This window comes from Tyto alba, unplaced genomic scaffold, assembly GCF_018691265.1.
Source record: "Tyto alba isolate M040663 unplaced genomic scaffold, T.alba_DEE_v4.0 Super-Scaffold_6, whole genome shotgun sequence".
Classification (NCBI taxonomy): domain Eukaryota; kingdom Metazoa; phylum Chordata; class Aves; order Strigiformes; family Tytonidae; genus Tyto; species Tyto alba.
This window is the reverse complement of record NW_024881327.1, coordinates 30,291,137-30,306,139: the sequence shown is the minus strand read 5'-3', so window position 1 is coordinate 30,306,139 and position 15,003 is coordinate 30,291,137. Positions and strand designations below refer to the sequence as shown.

Genomic DNA, 15,003 nt, shown 5'->3' with positions numbered 1-15,003 from the left:
CTCAAAATATGTTATAAAATGAGAAACAAAAAAGGTCTGTTAAGAGCAAACAAAAACCTTGGAATTTTATTTCTTTACAAAGTTATTGACCAGTAATATAAAATAATGGTAAATATAAGGATGCTATATACTTTTAAGCGTTACTGAAAGAAACTTTACTTATTCAGAAAGGAACATTGTCTACATATGGAATGAACAGAATAATAAAGTCACACTGAACAAATAATACAGTATTAAAAAACCCCAGTAAATTAGTCTACCAAGTCCACTGGATAAAATATTAATATTTTCAAAACCGTACAGTGGGCTGCTTATGCAAGTCTAGTAATTCTCGTACGTGACTCCTTAGCATGTTCTGGCACTTCCACATCTCATTCAGTGCTCTGCAAAAGTGTAAAACCAGAAATGAAAAGCTTACCAATTTGTTCATGACAAGAGCATGCTGGATGTATTAGTAAACAAGACTGTTTATTCATTTATCTTACAAGTGCAACATCTGCTAGGTACAATCAAAACCTACCAACTATTAAAAATAACTGTTCCAAACAAGGCGGAACTGATTTTCTCTTTTTACAGAACATCACCTCTCTTATTATTCTACTTGGAACAATTTCACATATGCAGGACAGCCACAGTATGTCTTGCAACCACCCAAATTATCTTGAATATTACATTTCCAACATAAAAAACAGGCCACTATCAATCAGAATTCAGTCAGATATCTTCATCATGGACCCCAGTAGAGAGCAAATCTAGAAGTTATTACTTGCGTGTTTTTAACTCTGCATTGTCCTCATTGGATGACAACGAATTGATAAAGCCTCTTTTCTCAAATATCAAGGTATTTCCTTTGTCTAATGGACATGCAGAGCTTGTATACAAAAGGGAAACGTTTTGAAATACTATTTCCAAATAACACTAAGCATCAATTACTTATATTTTTATTTAAATCCTGGTAATACAAGTAAGATGATGTAGATGCTGGAAAAGCCTAGAAAACAAGTATTTGATGAATAGAAACTATACTCACTTGACAGCATTTGGATCCAAGCTAGCATATAAATAGTACAAGCACTTCATTCGCTCTTCTGTTTCCAAATTGTGTGGAACGAGATACTGAGCAAAGATTTTCTCTACCAGTAATCTGCAGGGAAAGAAGAGATTAAAACTGTACATTTTCAAAAGTGGTGATACCTTTCATACAATCTGAAAGAACAAGAAATATTGGAAGCCAGTAAAACTAGATTTTTCAACAGAGAAGCAAAAAAAGTAGCGGTCTTTTTCTCATCTGTAAAGTCCCTTCCACTGTTGATAGAAAGATTAGCAAGAACTGCTTCTTGAAAGCTTTTTCATGTTCTTTCATTTTCACTTCTAAGAGGGAGTAATTGCTTTATTTCTCACTATCCAAATTCTCATTTTCTTTAGACTCTGAGAATTTCCCTTTGTTCACTCTCATACATATGAGAAAGGGATACAGACAGTAAGTAAAAAGCCCAAATAAAGGAGCAAGAATACAAGGATATAACTCAAGGGGGAGAAAAAGTAAAAATCTGAAGTATCCTCGAGAGAAAGGCTAGGGTAAAACTGTAGTATTTTGAGTAAAAAGCAAAACATATGAATCTACTCATTATTCTAATGCAGAAGCTAAAAATCAGCATTAGAAAGGTAAAGACAAAGGAACACCAAAACATATACAACAAAAGGAACAAAAGGAAAACTGAGCAAGCCAAACCAGAAAAAATCTCCAATTACCTCTTTTTAAAAAAACAATACTACATACTTAAAGTTTTACATAAAATACAAAACTTGAACAACAAAACATGACTGTACAGTTAACCTAATTATAGCCCCCCCCAAATGAAAGAACATTCACACTTTCATTTATTCTGTAGCAATCAGAGCTGTGCACAACATTCAGCTATACAATTTGATATTTATATCAACATCAAATATTTTGTGTGTTTGAATTTACAAACTTTATTCACTGTGATTCTTACTAAGTACTCTGGGACTGCCTTGTACAAAGACCACAGAAGGCAGCCCAGGTCAAACACACCTTATTTCTGCTCAGAGAAAATTCCAAGAGACATGATGGCAAGGCAAAGGAATAAAAGGATGATCATGAATATGGATACAACTACCTCAAAGCACTCCGTTAGTATTAAAGAAAACTTGGCTTTCTCCCTTTACATACATTTTACTACTGATGACTCCAAGAACTAAATTGCTTGTGGAACAGGATCTTCAGATCTCAGGGGACTCCATCTCTGTTTAACTTACTAGGAGATTGGAAGCATCAAAGTTGTCATACTAATTTATGAACATTGCTCTAGCCCATATCTCTGCAGATACATGTTCTAAAAAAGCTGTCAATACAAACGGTGAGACTCTCACGCCTTCTCTGGTCCATGTTGGTTAGGGTAAAGATTTACAAATACGGAATACCTCTGGGACACACTTTTTCTCCTATGAGGGAAGTTACTGGCTAGCACATCAAGAGGGGGTAACAGCTCAGCATTAAGATGTGGTTATTTTACTCCATTCCCTGTGCATTTGTTGTAAGACAAAGAAGCTCAGAGCACACAAGCGATAAGCAGTTCTTACCATTTCAAGTTCTCAGTCTTGAGTAGGCACGCACATCAACAGTCCAAGTAACATCAAAAACATTATCAAATGACTGAGTTAAGGATGCATGAAGAAAATTTCTTCTATTCCACTTCATGCCTGAATACCGTGTGATACTGCTACTACTATCTTTTGAAAGAACTAGTGTTATGCCACGCACGCAATGGCAAATAATACTGCAAGGCTCAGACAGCTGTTCACTGCTACTTTCTATCCTCCCTCGTTGTGGAAGGAAAACAGGCCAGAGTTGGCCAATTTTGACCTATGCTTGTGTGTTTAAAGGACTGGATGGACTCTGTCTTAAAAGATCATAGCATTTCTACAGCTCTTCAGGTGCTAAAAGTACTAACTTTCTAATTCTGACAGATAACATTGAAATGCAGTTATTCCTCCACTCTGAGGTGTGGAAACCAACCCAGTGGTGTGACTGAGCAAGAACTTCATTGTCAGACTTAAAAACTGGTAGAGTTTGAATTAGAATTCAGGGTACCGAACTGAACTAGAGGAACACTGAAAAAATAAGCCACCAATCTTTCAGTGTGGATTCCCAGAAAACAAGCAGCATACAATCCATGCCTACTCAGGAAAAGACTAGTTTAAATGGCTTAATCAGACATTCAAAAGAAAGCACGACAGAGAAAGCAACTTAGCTTTGATGACACAGTCTTTCCTTAAAATTCCTTGCCTCATTTCCCTGACAGTGTTCTGCATTTCCCATGAGCAGGAATTTTGAAAACATCTGCCCCATTCGATATGGAACTTTGATTCATTCTCTGCTCACTATCAAACCTGTGTACTAACAGTGAGACATGAACAGGCTAGAAAAAACACGAATGAACCTCTCAATGAAAATTAAATCATGTTTGGTGCATATACATACGCAGAATTGTATAAACTATGTGAAGATTTCCTAACTTTTTACTACTTGATACTTCCACCTCAGCAGAATTTCAGTGTGATTTCTGGGTGTACAAGCTCAGAACCATATCTTTATTCTTTTCTTTTTAGTCTGCCATATTAAAAATCTAGGCTGAAATTCTATCTTTGTGTGATCTCATAGTTTGGCTCTCCTTGTGAAAGACAAAGAATTAATAGTGAGAGTTGAAAATTACCTTCTAAAATATTTGCCAATATACCATTTTGGCTTAGAGAAAAGTATTTAAAAAAATTAAAGGGACTGAGTGACAAAACAGGGAAAACTAAACAGTGGAAGCACCCCTGATATTTCTTCAGTTCTTGTTCTACCTAAAAGGTCTATTTCTATGTAGCATACCAAAAGGAGATGTCTGTGCATGTACTGTGGTGTGTACATGCACAATGCTCACAGATCGTGGATTTTAACATGCTAGCCTTTGGAAAGTAGTATGGCAAACACGAGCTGGGTATAATAAATGCAAAATTTGAGGTTTTTTCTATGCAGCAGTTAGTTAATGACAATCTACTGTCATCACAGATCTAGTTCCATCAGTAAATAGAGTGAACACATGAACAGATAATGCAACTATCATGAATATCTTAGTACATGTCTTAATGATTATTTAATAAATATATCATACTTAAAACCACAAATACAGAATGTGATATAACAGCTGTCTCAGGATAAGCACATATTTTCAGAGTACCTCTTATCATTATACAATTAAAATTAGAAAGGCTTAGATCGACTCACTTGTCATCAATGCTATTTTGATAATATATGTGCAAAAGTTTATCCTTTATCCAGCTCACTTTCTCTGCAGCATCTTTTCCAGCCTCGGCATGAAGACAATACTTCTTGTATAGCTGGGCAAGACCCATCATAGCTTCTTTTCTTACTCGCCACTTGAGGGGGAAGAAATGAAAAGGAGGTGGGGAAGTGGTTTTGGTAAATAAATATCAAACAGATACAAAATACAGTAAAGATGCAGAAGCGTGAAAGACAAAACATCTACTTTCTGACCTCCTATATTTAGACACTTCAAAAGCTGAAAAATGCTGTTTAGAGCCTCTAAAGGAGAATCTGTAAAGCCTACATAAGAGATTTCCTTCCCTGTACTATGCAGATTTAATTACTGTATGTACACAAGAATCCAGTACTCTGTGCTGACAAAGAAAACCTGGGATCTAGTCAGTATAAAAAAAAGTTAAGTACAGCTTAACACGTATGCCTGAATAAGTGCCTTTTTGAGCCATGATTTGGAAGACTTATCTATTCAGAGACAGGCACCAACCAGAAGTAGCAGCCTTCTTTCCCCCCATAGCCTTACTGTCCCACAGCGTACTTGTCTAGAAATGAGAGATCCGGAATGTAAGCATTGCTAAACCTGTTAGGGCTTGAACTCTCAGGCCACTTTCCAGGACAGTGGTAGAGGTTCTTTTTGCTGAAGCCTCGAAATAATTGATGTAAGACTCTAGGGAAAAAGTCAGACTACAACATCCACAGATGGAGTTCCTGGGTTCTCATCCTTGCTTTTGGTGGCCACTACTCGATCCCCTCATGTATAGAGGTAATGTCCCATTATTAAACAGTCTAACAGACAGGATCCATAAGCTCTCCTATGTTGCCCTGTGGAAGCAATCTTACCAGAACAGACTGAGGATTAATTTAGAGAGAATAGTGCCTCCCACCGAATGATTTACACAGAAAGCCTCAGAAACTTGTTTTCCCTCACCATTTAGAAGAAATGCATGAAATTCAAATTGAAAGAGAGAATTTATTCCAGAACACACTAGATATCAATTTTGGCCTATCAAGCATAAATGCAGATACTATTATTCACACTGTGCATAACTTTTTCAATCTTGTTAAACTGAGGGCTTGTTTTAGTAACACTAAGTGAGATATTGCACATTTCATTTCTCAGTAGTTTTACTGAGTGACTTCCTTTTCTTGAAGGGCAAAGAAAAGAAAAATCTTGAAGATAACATGGCTTATGTCAGCTCAACAGCCTCAGACATCACTAGCTGTTGGGAGTAAGTTATATCAAGAAGATGGGAAAAAAATTGTATTTGTTACATATTTCTTAAATATTAAAACAAAAAATAACAGTCAAGATAGTAATGACTTTGATGGTATATAGTATAATGCTTTCTTTTCACAGAAGAGAAAAATTTTAGCTATAGACAGACATTATAGTTGAATTTCTTTGTAGGAATTTGTTCACACTCAGTGCATCTAAAGCACATTTTAAAGAAAATAAAGGTCTGAGAAAGAAACATTTTCAGAAAAGTATTAATATTTTTCTGCATTTAGATATACCCTTCCAATGCAACTGAAAGCTTCATCAGATCTCCTATATGAGACAGGAAGGATAGCAAAACTATTTTCAGAAGACAACAGATGACTGCAAGAAATTATTCTAGAAAATTTAAGCCTAAAATGATAGCAGAGTACTTAACCAGGAGTTATAAGGAAAGGAGGTTTGGATTGTCAGATTTCTGATCACTGAAATTGCTGTAAAGAGTAGAAGTCAGAGAATGCAAAAAGGCAGTTTCAGGCAGAAGATAGGAGGCACTGGAGAGAATCCCTTAGAGAATGCTTTGAGACACCATGGAAGCAAGTCACTGAACAGGAGATGCAGGTAGGGAAAAAAAAAAAAAAAAAAAAAAAAAAAAAAAAAAAAAGAGTAAGGTGCGACTGAGAATTAAAGCTCAAACAGCATACAGCAGGGTAAAAGATGAAGGTGAATGAAAATAAATGGGAACGTAATAATAAATTTCAAAGGGAGCAGACCAATAAACACAGCTAACAGAAATACTACCCTGATTTAATTAATAGCAGTCTTAGCTTCCTTGGTTAACCAGCATAATTAAACTCCTGCTGGGCTGAGTTAAAAACAAAACAAGAAACTGTTATTGAAAGTTCAAGATAATCCCTTACCTGCTGAAATAACTAACCTACTCCTTCCACAGAGTTAAGAATACTAAAATCTTAAAATCTTTCTCCTTCATCTGGAAAAAGCCACAATGGTTTTTAGTACACACAGAGAAAGAAAAGTTAAAACTAACACATAGAGAAAATGTGTAAAGAAAGACAGAAAATGGGAGTCTGTTCCTATGGCCCCTCATTCTATCGCTTTTGACTTCACACTGATGATGCGAAAGTCCATTCTCATTAGGAGATTAAGTCTCCAGACCACAAAGGCTGTTGGGAGGAATGGGAACAGAAGTCAGCTGTCAAAACTCTCCTCTTAACTTTTCAGGTTATTAAGATTACTCCAGTAAAAAGGAACCATTTCCAAAAGCTTTTAAAAGTCTCCCGAAACTAATTCTTCTGAAAAGTGAAGACACTGGAAAGACCCTAGAGACAGTGATCCAATGGAAGATTCCTCAGAACGATTCTTAACAAAGATTGGATTCCAGTTTCTGGGAAGTATCGGTTCCCAGACTTATTTTTTCAAGTGGACCAATAAAAATGGATTTGAAAGCTATAGGTGGTGGGGTTTGGTTTTCGTTGTTTTTTCTTTTTGGTTTGCTTTGGTGCTGTGTTTTGTTTTCATTTTTTGTTGTTGTTTTTTAATAGTTGCAATCATTGTACAAATGCCAATATAGATCAAGTTAGCTAAGGATGTATTTTTAAAAATTAAGTACTGTCTTTTAGCCAAAAACTTTTATCCTAAAAGAGTCATTAGGGCTATCTTTACTAATACTGTGGCAATTAGAATATGGTCAGGAGAAAAGCCAGATGACATTAACACTGTAACAGTTTACATGATTTAAATTTAAATTTTTCTAGATGTCATATTGTTTTATAAAGAAAAAAGGCAGGATTGAAATAACAGATTAGTGTGTTTCAACAATCAGCATTTTACTTCAACCTGTTGGACAAGTGCTCTTTTTATAGTAATAGCTAGTCTCATTTGATAGATGATTGCAGGCCTAAAAAGAATTAGATTAGGTCAAAATTGAATGATGATGTAGGAGTTTGCAGTAGATTTGTCCAACAGAAACCTGGCTACAAGGGGTAAATGGAGTCAGCAGAAGATAACAGAGCTCTTTAAAACAAAAGAATAATTAAAATAGGTATAATGCACTATGTCTGGAACTGAAAAAAATCATACATAGAAAATATAAAGACAGTTATGTGGACATATCAATGTCCCTCTCCCAAACTGGAGAAAAATCCTTTTAGAAAAAATACCGAGAAAGTTTACGAGTCCTTGATACTCACTTTATAACACTAATTATACTTACAAAGACATACTATATTGTTAAGGTCTACTTCAAATGCTAGGTATTTGTTGTAGTCATTTCCAGTCAATCCTCAATTTTCATTCTCCTCAGGATCTATTTTCATTAAAGCTCTCTCCAGAGATTTTTTTATAAGAGAAACATCATACAGAGGTGAAATTATTCTTCACAGGTAAGTGTCTGAAAACGCACCTAACCTTGAAATGTAATATCATCAAACCTATGACTGGTGTGAAATCACTGAGTCAAACATATTGGGAACATTAAGAAGTACCACACTGGGTTTAAGGCTGTAAGAATTTAAAATCCCTAACTCTGTGGAAATGAGTATTACAGCTGTACAACTGAATGCCTCTTACTGATGGCAACATGCTAAAGGACAGCAGAGACATTACATAGAAGACACAGTAACAATCATCCCATTCTGACCAGACAGAAGTGCCAGTGGGAAGTAGTGGTTACACTGCAAGTTTTTAGATCTCATAAATTACTTTCTGGACATGTTTGTTTAATGGCTGAAAAAGAAGGAAGGTGGTCTTAATCACTACTGAGAAATGTGCAAGGACAAGCTGCAGGTACAACTAATCGAAAAGCTGCTTTATAATGGTGAACATGCTCGAAATCATTATTTCTCTTTGTGCAAATATGACATCCTTTCCTCAAAATTCATTACAGTAACGTTCTCATTTAAAAAGGGGAGCATGTAAAAAGAGAAAATTGTTTAAAAACAATTAAAGTAACTAGCTGGAATGACACAGGTTACAGAAAGGATTCCCTCTATCAAAAAGGGAGCAACAACAACAAAAAAAAATCAACATGGCTACACAGCACAGTGAAGTCTGCTGTTAAAACATCACTCTCTAAAGAGCACGAAGTCACATCTGAAAGAATGTAAACAAGAAAGAGTATAAGCTCTGGCAAGTTGAAGGTAAATCCTTAAAGAAGCATGGCAAAAGTTTCAGAACCAAATCATTAAAAGCATAGTAATTAAACATCTTCACCAAAGCCTCCAGAAACTGGAAGCATTCCAGAGCCTTTTGTAGGGCTGAAACACATACATTTATTCCAGGAGAGGGGTCTGAAGAGGTTTCTTAAAGTGTCATTAGAAGACATTTTAAAACAAATTAAGAAAATGATCAGTAACAGAATCATTAAGACCAGGTGGTATTCCATCCATGACTTCTACAGGAATTTAGAAATGATACACCATATACTAACTATTCTGTTATTGCAATCTGTCAATGAACAGATTGAACACAGCAAATGTGAAAGAAACTAAACGATCCCAAGAGGAACAGAGTGCCACTCACCAGTACATCTGACTTTGAGTGGGCAAACAGGTGGAAACAAAACAGTAACAACAAGGAGTATACGCTGCTGACAAACAAAGTTATGAGAATGAGTCATTACTCCTTTCATAATGTGAAGTTTTGTCTAAGAAAAAATAAATTTTAAGACCCAGAAGGGGGGATTGGAACTAGACAATCTTTAAGGTCACTTCCAAGCTACACCATTCTACGATTCTAAGTATATCAATAAAATGCATAAGGATCTCCCAAAACTTCCTGCGAAGTCTCACATCAGAGGATCTTAAAATAAAAATCCTGTTGCATGTTAATTATTAACTAAAACATAAGGGACAATGGGTAGAAATAAATAACTGGTTTTCACAATGAAGGGAACAAAGGAAACTTATTGATGGAGTCAGAAGGAAATCTCTGACACAACATACGAAAAATTACTGGAAAATTAACAGTGTGTATAAGATTTACTCAGATACTCAGATCTAACATTATAATGAAGAACTTAAGAAGAGTGTCGTATTACTGAATCATTACAATATGAAATGAAAGAAATTCAGATGAAGGCCAGGTTTTCCCACCTGCATTAACTCTACATGTATAGTATTATGCAATGTATCATCTAAAATTATTCAGGAGAGATCCTGAAGTTAACATGGATGTTTTCCAAAACTGTCAGCTCAGTCCTTAGAAATAGCATAAAAGACAGAATGTTAAAGAGTAAGGAAAAAAAAATATCATAAAGTATGTATACAACACAGTAGACATCTCGAATGCCACAGCTGAGTCTGGTCACCTTAGTTCCAATAGGATAGAGAACAACCAGACAAGAATTATCACAAGTATGCAATGATCAATTTGTGTGGAAGTTAATCAGGTGATTCTTTATCTTGGAAAGCAAAGGAGTGAAGATATTGTATAGATAGTTATTAATCCTAAGTGGGTCAAAGAATATTTATTATTTTACATAATGCAAGAACTACAAGATTGTCAGTGAAATTATCAGACAAGTTTAAAACAAAGAAGTTACTTTTTCCACACATGCATTAAACTTTAATTTATTGATTGAGGTGGTATGGATGCTTATAAAGTACAAATAAGTTCAATAAAGAACTTGATAAATTCATAGAATAAAGTTCCATTTAAAGCTATGATGAACATGATCACGCAGATTTATGAAATGCTAAAAATCACAAGGCAAAACTGACCACTATGAGAATTATAGTGGCAATTTATATGTTCTTACAATACAACTGTGTTCCTAACGAGTCAGCGATCTTATTTGCCTGACAACACTTAATTGGTTCCTCCATAATATGGAATCTTTATTAAGATGTTCTGGTAAGAAATTTCCCTGCACACACTCCCCTCGCATTCTAATTAATAGCAACTCTAATATTCTCTGTTTCTGTGGCTTTGTTTTTTTGGTTTTACTTTTACCAAATTATATCAGAAGCAGGTGTTCCTGAAAATAGAATATTAACACTTACCCGTTTGTCTAGCGTTCTTTCCCTTACAAAGCCAAGTAGCTGGTCATTGACTAGAGAAAGATCTCTCTTGCCCGCAGTAATAATTGTAACAATAACATCATGTCGAATGGCTTCTTCTGGGTCATGTGATCTAACCTTCAAATATTCTGTCATGATTAGAAACAATGAAAAGCTTGGCTTTTTTATGTAGCTATGGTGTGTTCCGATTTAATAATAATGTTGAAACAATTAAATGTCAGTCACATATCACAACCATATAATCTATTAAACATAAAACTGCCTACAAGAAACATCTGTTCCAGCATTTTCTATATTAAATATAAAACAATTATGTAACTGTAAATATCATAAGAATATAAAAGTGAACGGCTTTTACAACAACCTCATTTGCAACAAGCAATAAAGTGAAATAAAGCTGAGAGCCAAGAAGGTAAATAATAAATGAAAAATACTGACAGTTGTTGTAGGTTAGCTTGCATCAAAACATGACAGTATTTTCAGTTAAGGCTGAAATTCTGCTCATAGCTAAAATGATGTTGAAGTGAAGGAAGAATCTTCATAGTTTAGATCAGCACAATGGCATTTTCTAAACTCAGTGGAATAGAGTACTGGGAAACATACTGTTTTTGAAAATACAATGTTGCACTGATACTTGCTTTGACTTGCCAAAAGTTTCATTAGAATCCACAGTGACTTTAAAACTCACTCTGCAATGGGTAGCTTCTTAAAGACTCACTCTGACAAAGCCCACACAATGTCACACATTCCTCTCTAATAACTAGCACTTGTCTTCAGCAGAAAGCAATTACTCAGTAGTTCCATCCAGCATCAAGCACTGGACTTGATACATTTTAGAACTATACTGCTATGTACAGAAATAATTACATTCTTCCTTGCTCATTTCTTAAATTATTCTAAACCCCTGTATGAGCATCTCACCAGTGAGGTCTTTTGCTAAGTCTGGATGGTTCATTAAACAATGACTGGCGAATTTCACACTCTCTAATCTCACAGGGACATGGATATCATTGAACCTAGAGGGACAGAAGATGATGAATGTTAATTTTTAATTAGCCTTGCAAGTCAGGATTATTCTCTATGCAGTAACATATGTTGACTGTATGTTTAACTATCAGAATACTTTTATATGGCAAAATAATACAATAGAAATGTTTTGTATTTATCTCCATAATGTACCTCATACAAATTTTTATATTATTTCTTGTGAAATTAAGTCAGGACTAAAATTAAAGGATGAATACGTTATATGTGGATGAAAGGTTGACCCAATGGATTTTGTCCATTGGCTTTTGAACATAATTCTCCATACACTGTCAATCATGTGTGTGTGCATATATATATATATATACACCGACGCACACACACACGTGTGCACACACACATTAGATTATAAAAATATAAACTGCCATATAAGATGTATTATTTGAAAAAAGTCACTTTGGGAAGAATGATAATTTTCTATATTTAAAGGGAAATTTCTCTTTACCCAAAAAGGTAAATCCCAAATAAAACAGATATAGTTACAGATATAGTTGAACAGTATGAAATTTCAGACAACACTGGTACATCTATTGTTTAATTACTGCTATGTATGTCATGTGCTATCTAACCTATACTCCTGTAGCTGACAGCAATATAGCAGCAGTCCTTCCGGCTTCTTCGTTCTAAAATAAAATTGTATGCAAGTACCTGCTTCAACGATTTAACAAAAGAACTTGTTCAAATAACAGTTATATCCTCTAAAAACACAGTGAAAAATGCAATACTATCAGAAAATTCAGAACAGAAAGAACAGAAATTCAGAATTCTATCCCTGTTTCTCTTACCGCCCAAGAAAGCATTGCCAAAGAGGACGATTTTGTGTGGCCAGATCAGAATCTTTGGAGCCAAAGAGTTTAGCCAGAAGTCGAACAACAGCCAAGCGTTCTTCTCCGTCATTGCTCTAAAAATCAAAACATGAAAAAGGAATTGTAAATCATTATTTGTAATGTCTTAGTAATAATAATTTCTGGCTTCCTTTTCCTTATGCTTTAATAAATTAGACTAAAAAGTGAGTTTGAAATAATTTCTGATAATCCTCAATCTCCCTAATTAGATTAGATGAATATAGTAAAAATATACAAATACCTATTAAGTTAACATATTACAGCCATTGAATAGGTGGCTGTGCTTTGAAAATTCACTCTCTTTCAGGAATAAAAACCCATGCACGGTTGTTTGATTAACATATATCTCTAACAATTTCAGCAATTAATTATTTTTGTTTTAAAACATACTTTAAGACTATTTTATGTGTCTAGAAAAGACATAATTTAAGATGTTATAATGTGCACAAATAAAAGATATACGGAATTTCATCAAATACCTATTGCTTGGTTATTTTTGTTTGTTGCCACCATACTCTGTATGTACATGCACACACATGAAATTATTTCTCTTGTCTACTTATAGTCCACACAAATTTTATTACTTGTCCAAAGCTACATTGTAACCTACCTTCAGCTTGAATTCAAGCTGTGGCATGACAGACAGCAGTAAGTGAGGATCTATGGCAAAAAGCTCTTGTATCAAGTCAAACACATGTTCTGATAAGTCACTTACTGAAGACTTTCCCAGTACCAGAACCTGGTTAAAAAACTAGAATACAAACAATATTATTGAGCAGATTTTCCTTCATTAATGCAAACACTGTTTATAAAGATCATTTTAACATAGTATCATTAATAATTTAATTCTAATGAAAGGTATTCCATGTACATTTTTTCATTCCGTCAAAGCATTTCACCCTTACAGTTTTGCTTCAGGAAAATTACAAACATCCTTCATAGTTCAGTTCTACTATTTCCATCAGGATTGATTAATTCATGGTAATTTGATAATTTAAAATATCAATAACCATCTCCCCAGCAAAATTAACAGGTAATAATAGAATTGTTAATTTAAAATGCATATGCATCCAATCGAAGTTGAGGAAACAATCCGGTATCTTATTTTTATTTTTTTAACATTTAAAACCAATCCAAATTGAAGATCATCAAATGTTGAAAAAGAAGCTTCTCTACTTTTAATCCATTTTAAAGAATATCAGGTGCCTTTATGATATATTGTGTGATATGTGACGGTAATGTATCAAGGTTGTTAGTGATCTAACAGAAAAAAACAAAGTAGCCTAAAATATGAATGATTTCTTTTGGATTTGTTAAATTTTAATATGCTTGATATACTTCCTTTCAGACTCTGTGGGTTAATATTATTTGAGCAGTGCAAATGCTACAAAGCTATTACACAGCTGAAAAAGAAAGTAAGAATAATATTAAATCAGCTCAAAGGTCACTCTATGTACTATCCTGTTTCCAGCTATGACTAATTACAAAAGCTTAAAGAAACAGGGGAACTTGAAAGTGGTACTTGTTACTGAGACTCCTTGAGCTTTTAAATCCTTACTGATCGATCTTTTATGAATTTGCTTAATTCCCTTTTTAAACTACTCTGACTTTTAAGAATTCTATTGGCTTCAGCACCAAGGAAAGGCAACAGAATGGACCAGACTGCATCCCCCACAAGACTGCAGTATCTTTTTTTAATAGGTAGAATATACAACATCGACATTCAAAAGGAATTACAGTAGAAGGAAGCCTTGTAAAAAACTTAATTCTTTTACTCTTTATGAATAAAACAAGTTTAGGATGGAAAAAAAAAAATCTAGTAAAGAGCTGGTAGTTTGAAATGCTTCATCCTAAAGCTTGATATGAAAAAATGCTCTCTGGTTGCTGGACATATGAAGTATTAACAATTCTTTTTGTTGCAACAGGATTTTTTTGGTGGTCACATATTTCACTGTCTAGATCTAGGCTTAACTTTAGACCGAGATGGGTAAAAATTCATTTCCTCTTCACTTATTTGAAACATCTCACATACTACTTTAACAACCGAGCTAATAATATCCTATTTGGAAAATGGTATTCTTGCAGCTGCATTACAAAATGTGACTTCTATAAGCAATATTTTTAAACAAACAAATCTCCAATAAATCAAGACAGTTAACATGAACACTTGTTACTTGTAGGTAGCATGGATTAATTAATTTACATACATTGGCAATACATGGTTCAATGGTCTGGACGGTCCTTTTCAACAGGACTTTTGCAAGATCAAATGCTTGTTTATTAAGGTTCTGAAACAAAGAAAAAAATAATAAATTTTTAAAGAGATAAACTATTTCAGATGACTTCAACTTTTCTCTCTCAACCTTTAAAGACTAGGACTTTAGAAAGGTATGCTTTACTACTAATCTATTTGTTTTCAAAGCTATCTGAATTCAGTTATGTTAATTCTACAACTACAGACTTAGAAAAATCTGAAAACAAGTTTTTCACATATTTAAAAGAAATCTAACC

The 15,003-nt window shown here is 34.3% G+C and overlaps 1 protein-coding gene across 2 annotated transcripts in view; it reads right to left on the bottom strand.

Annotated features, from left to right (window-relative positions):
* Positions 1 to 15,003, bottom strand: part of PDS5A (PDS5 cohesin associated factor A) — an 86,198-nt gene that overhangs the window by 30,078 nt on the left and 41,117 nt on the right. For both annotated transcript variants that reach the window (XM_032999288.2, XM_032999286.2), the window contains exons 7-14: positions 14,700 to 14,780; positions 13,103 to 13,243; positions 12,433 to 12,548; positions 11,525 to 11,619; positions 10,586 to 10,731; positions 4,295 to 4,446; positions 1,031 to 1,144; positions 302 to 383 (exon numbers count right to left, since the gene is read on the bottom strand). In XM_032999288.2, the coding sequence (XP_032855179.2) occupies positions 302 to 383; positions 1,031 to 1,144; positions 4,295 to 4,446; positions 10,586 to 10,731; positions 11,525 to 11,619; positions 12,433 to 12,548; positions 13,103 to 13,243; positions 14,700 to 14,780 (927 nt within the window). The remainder of the gene's footprint in view (positions 1 to 301; positions 384 to 1,030; positions 1,145 to 4,294; positions 4,447 to 10,585; positions 10,732 to 11,524; positions 11,620 to 12,432; positions 12,549 to 13,102; positions 13,244 to 14,699; positions 14,781 to 15,003) is intronic.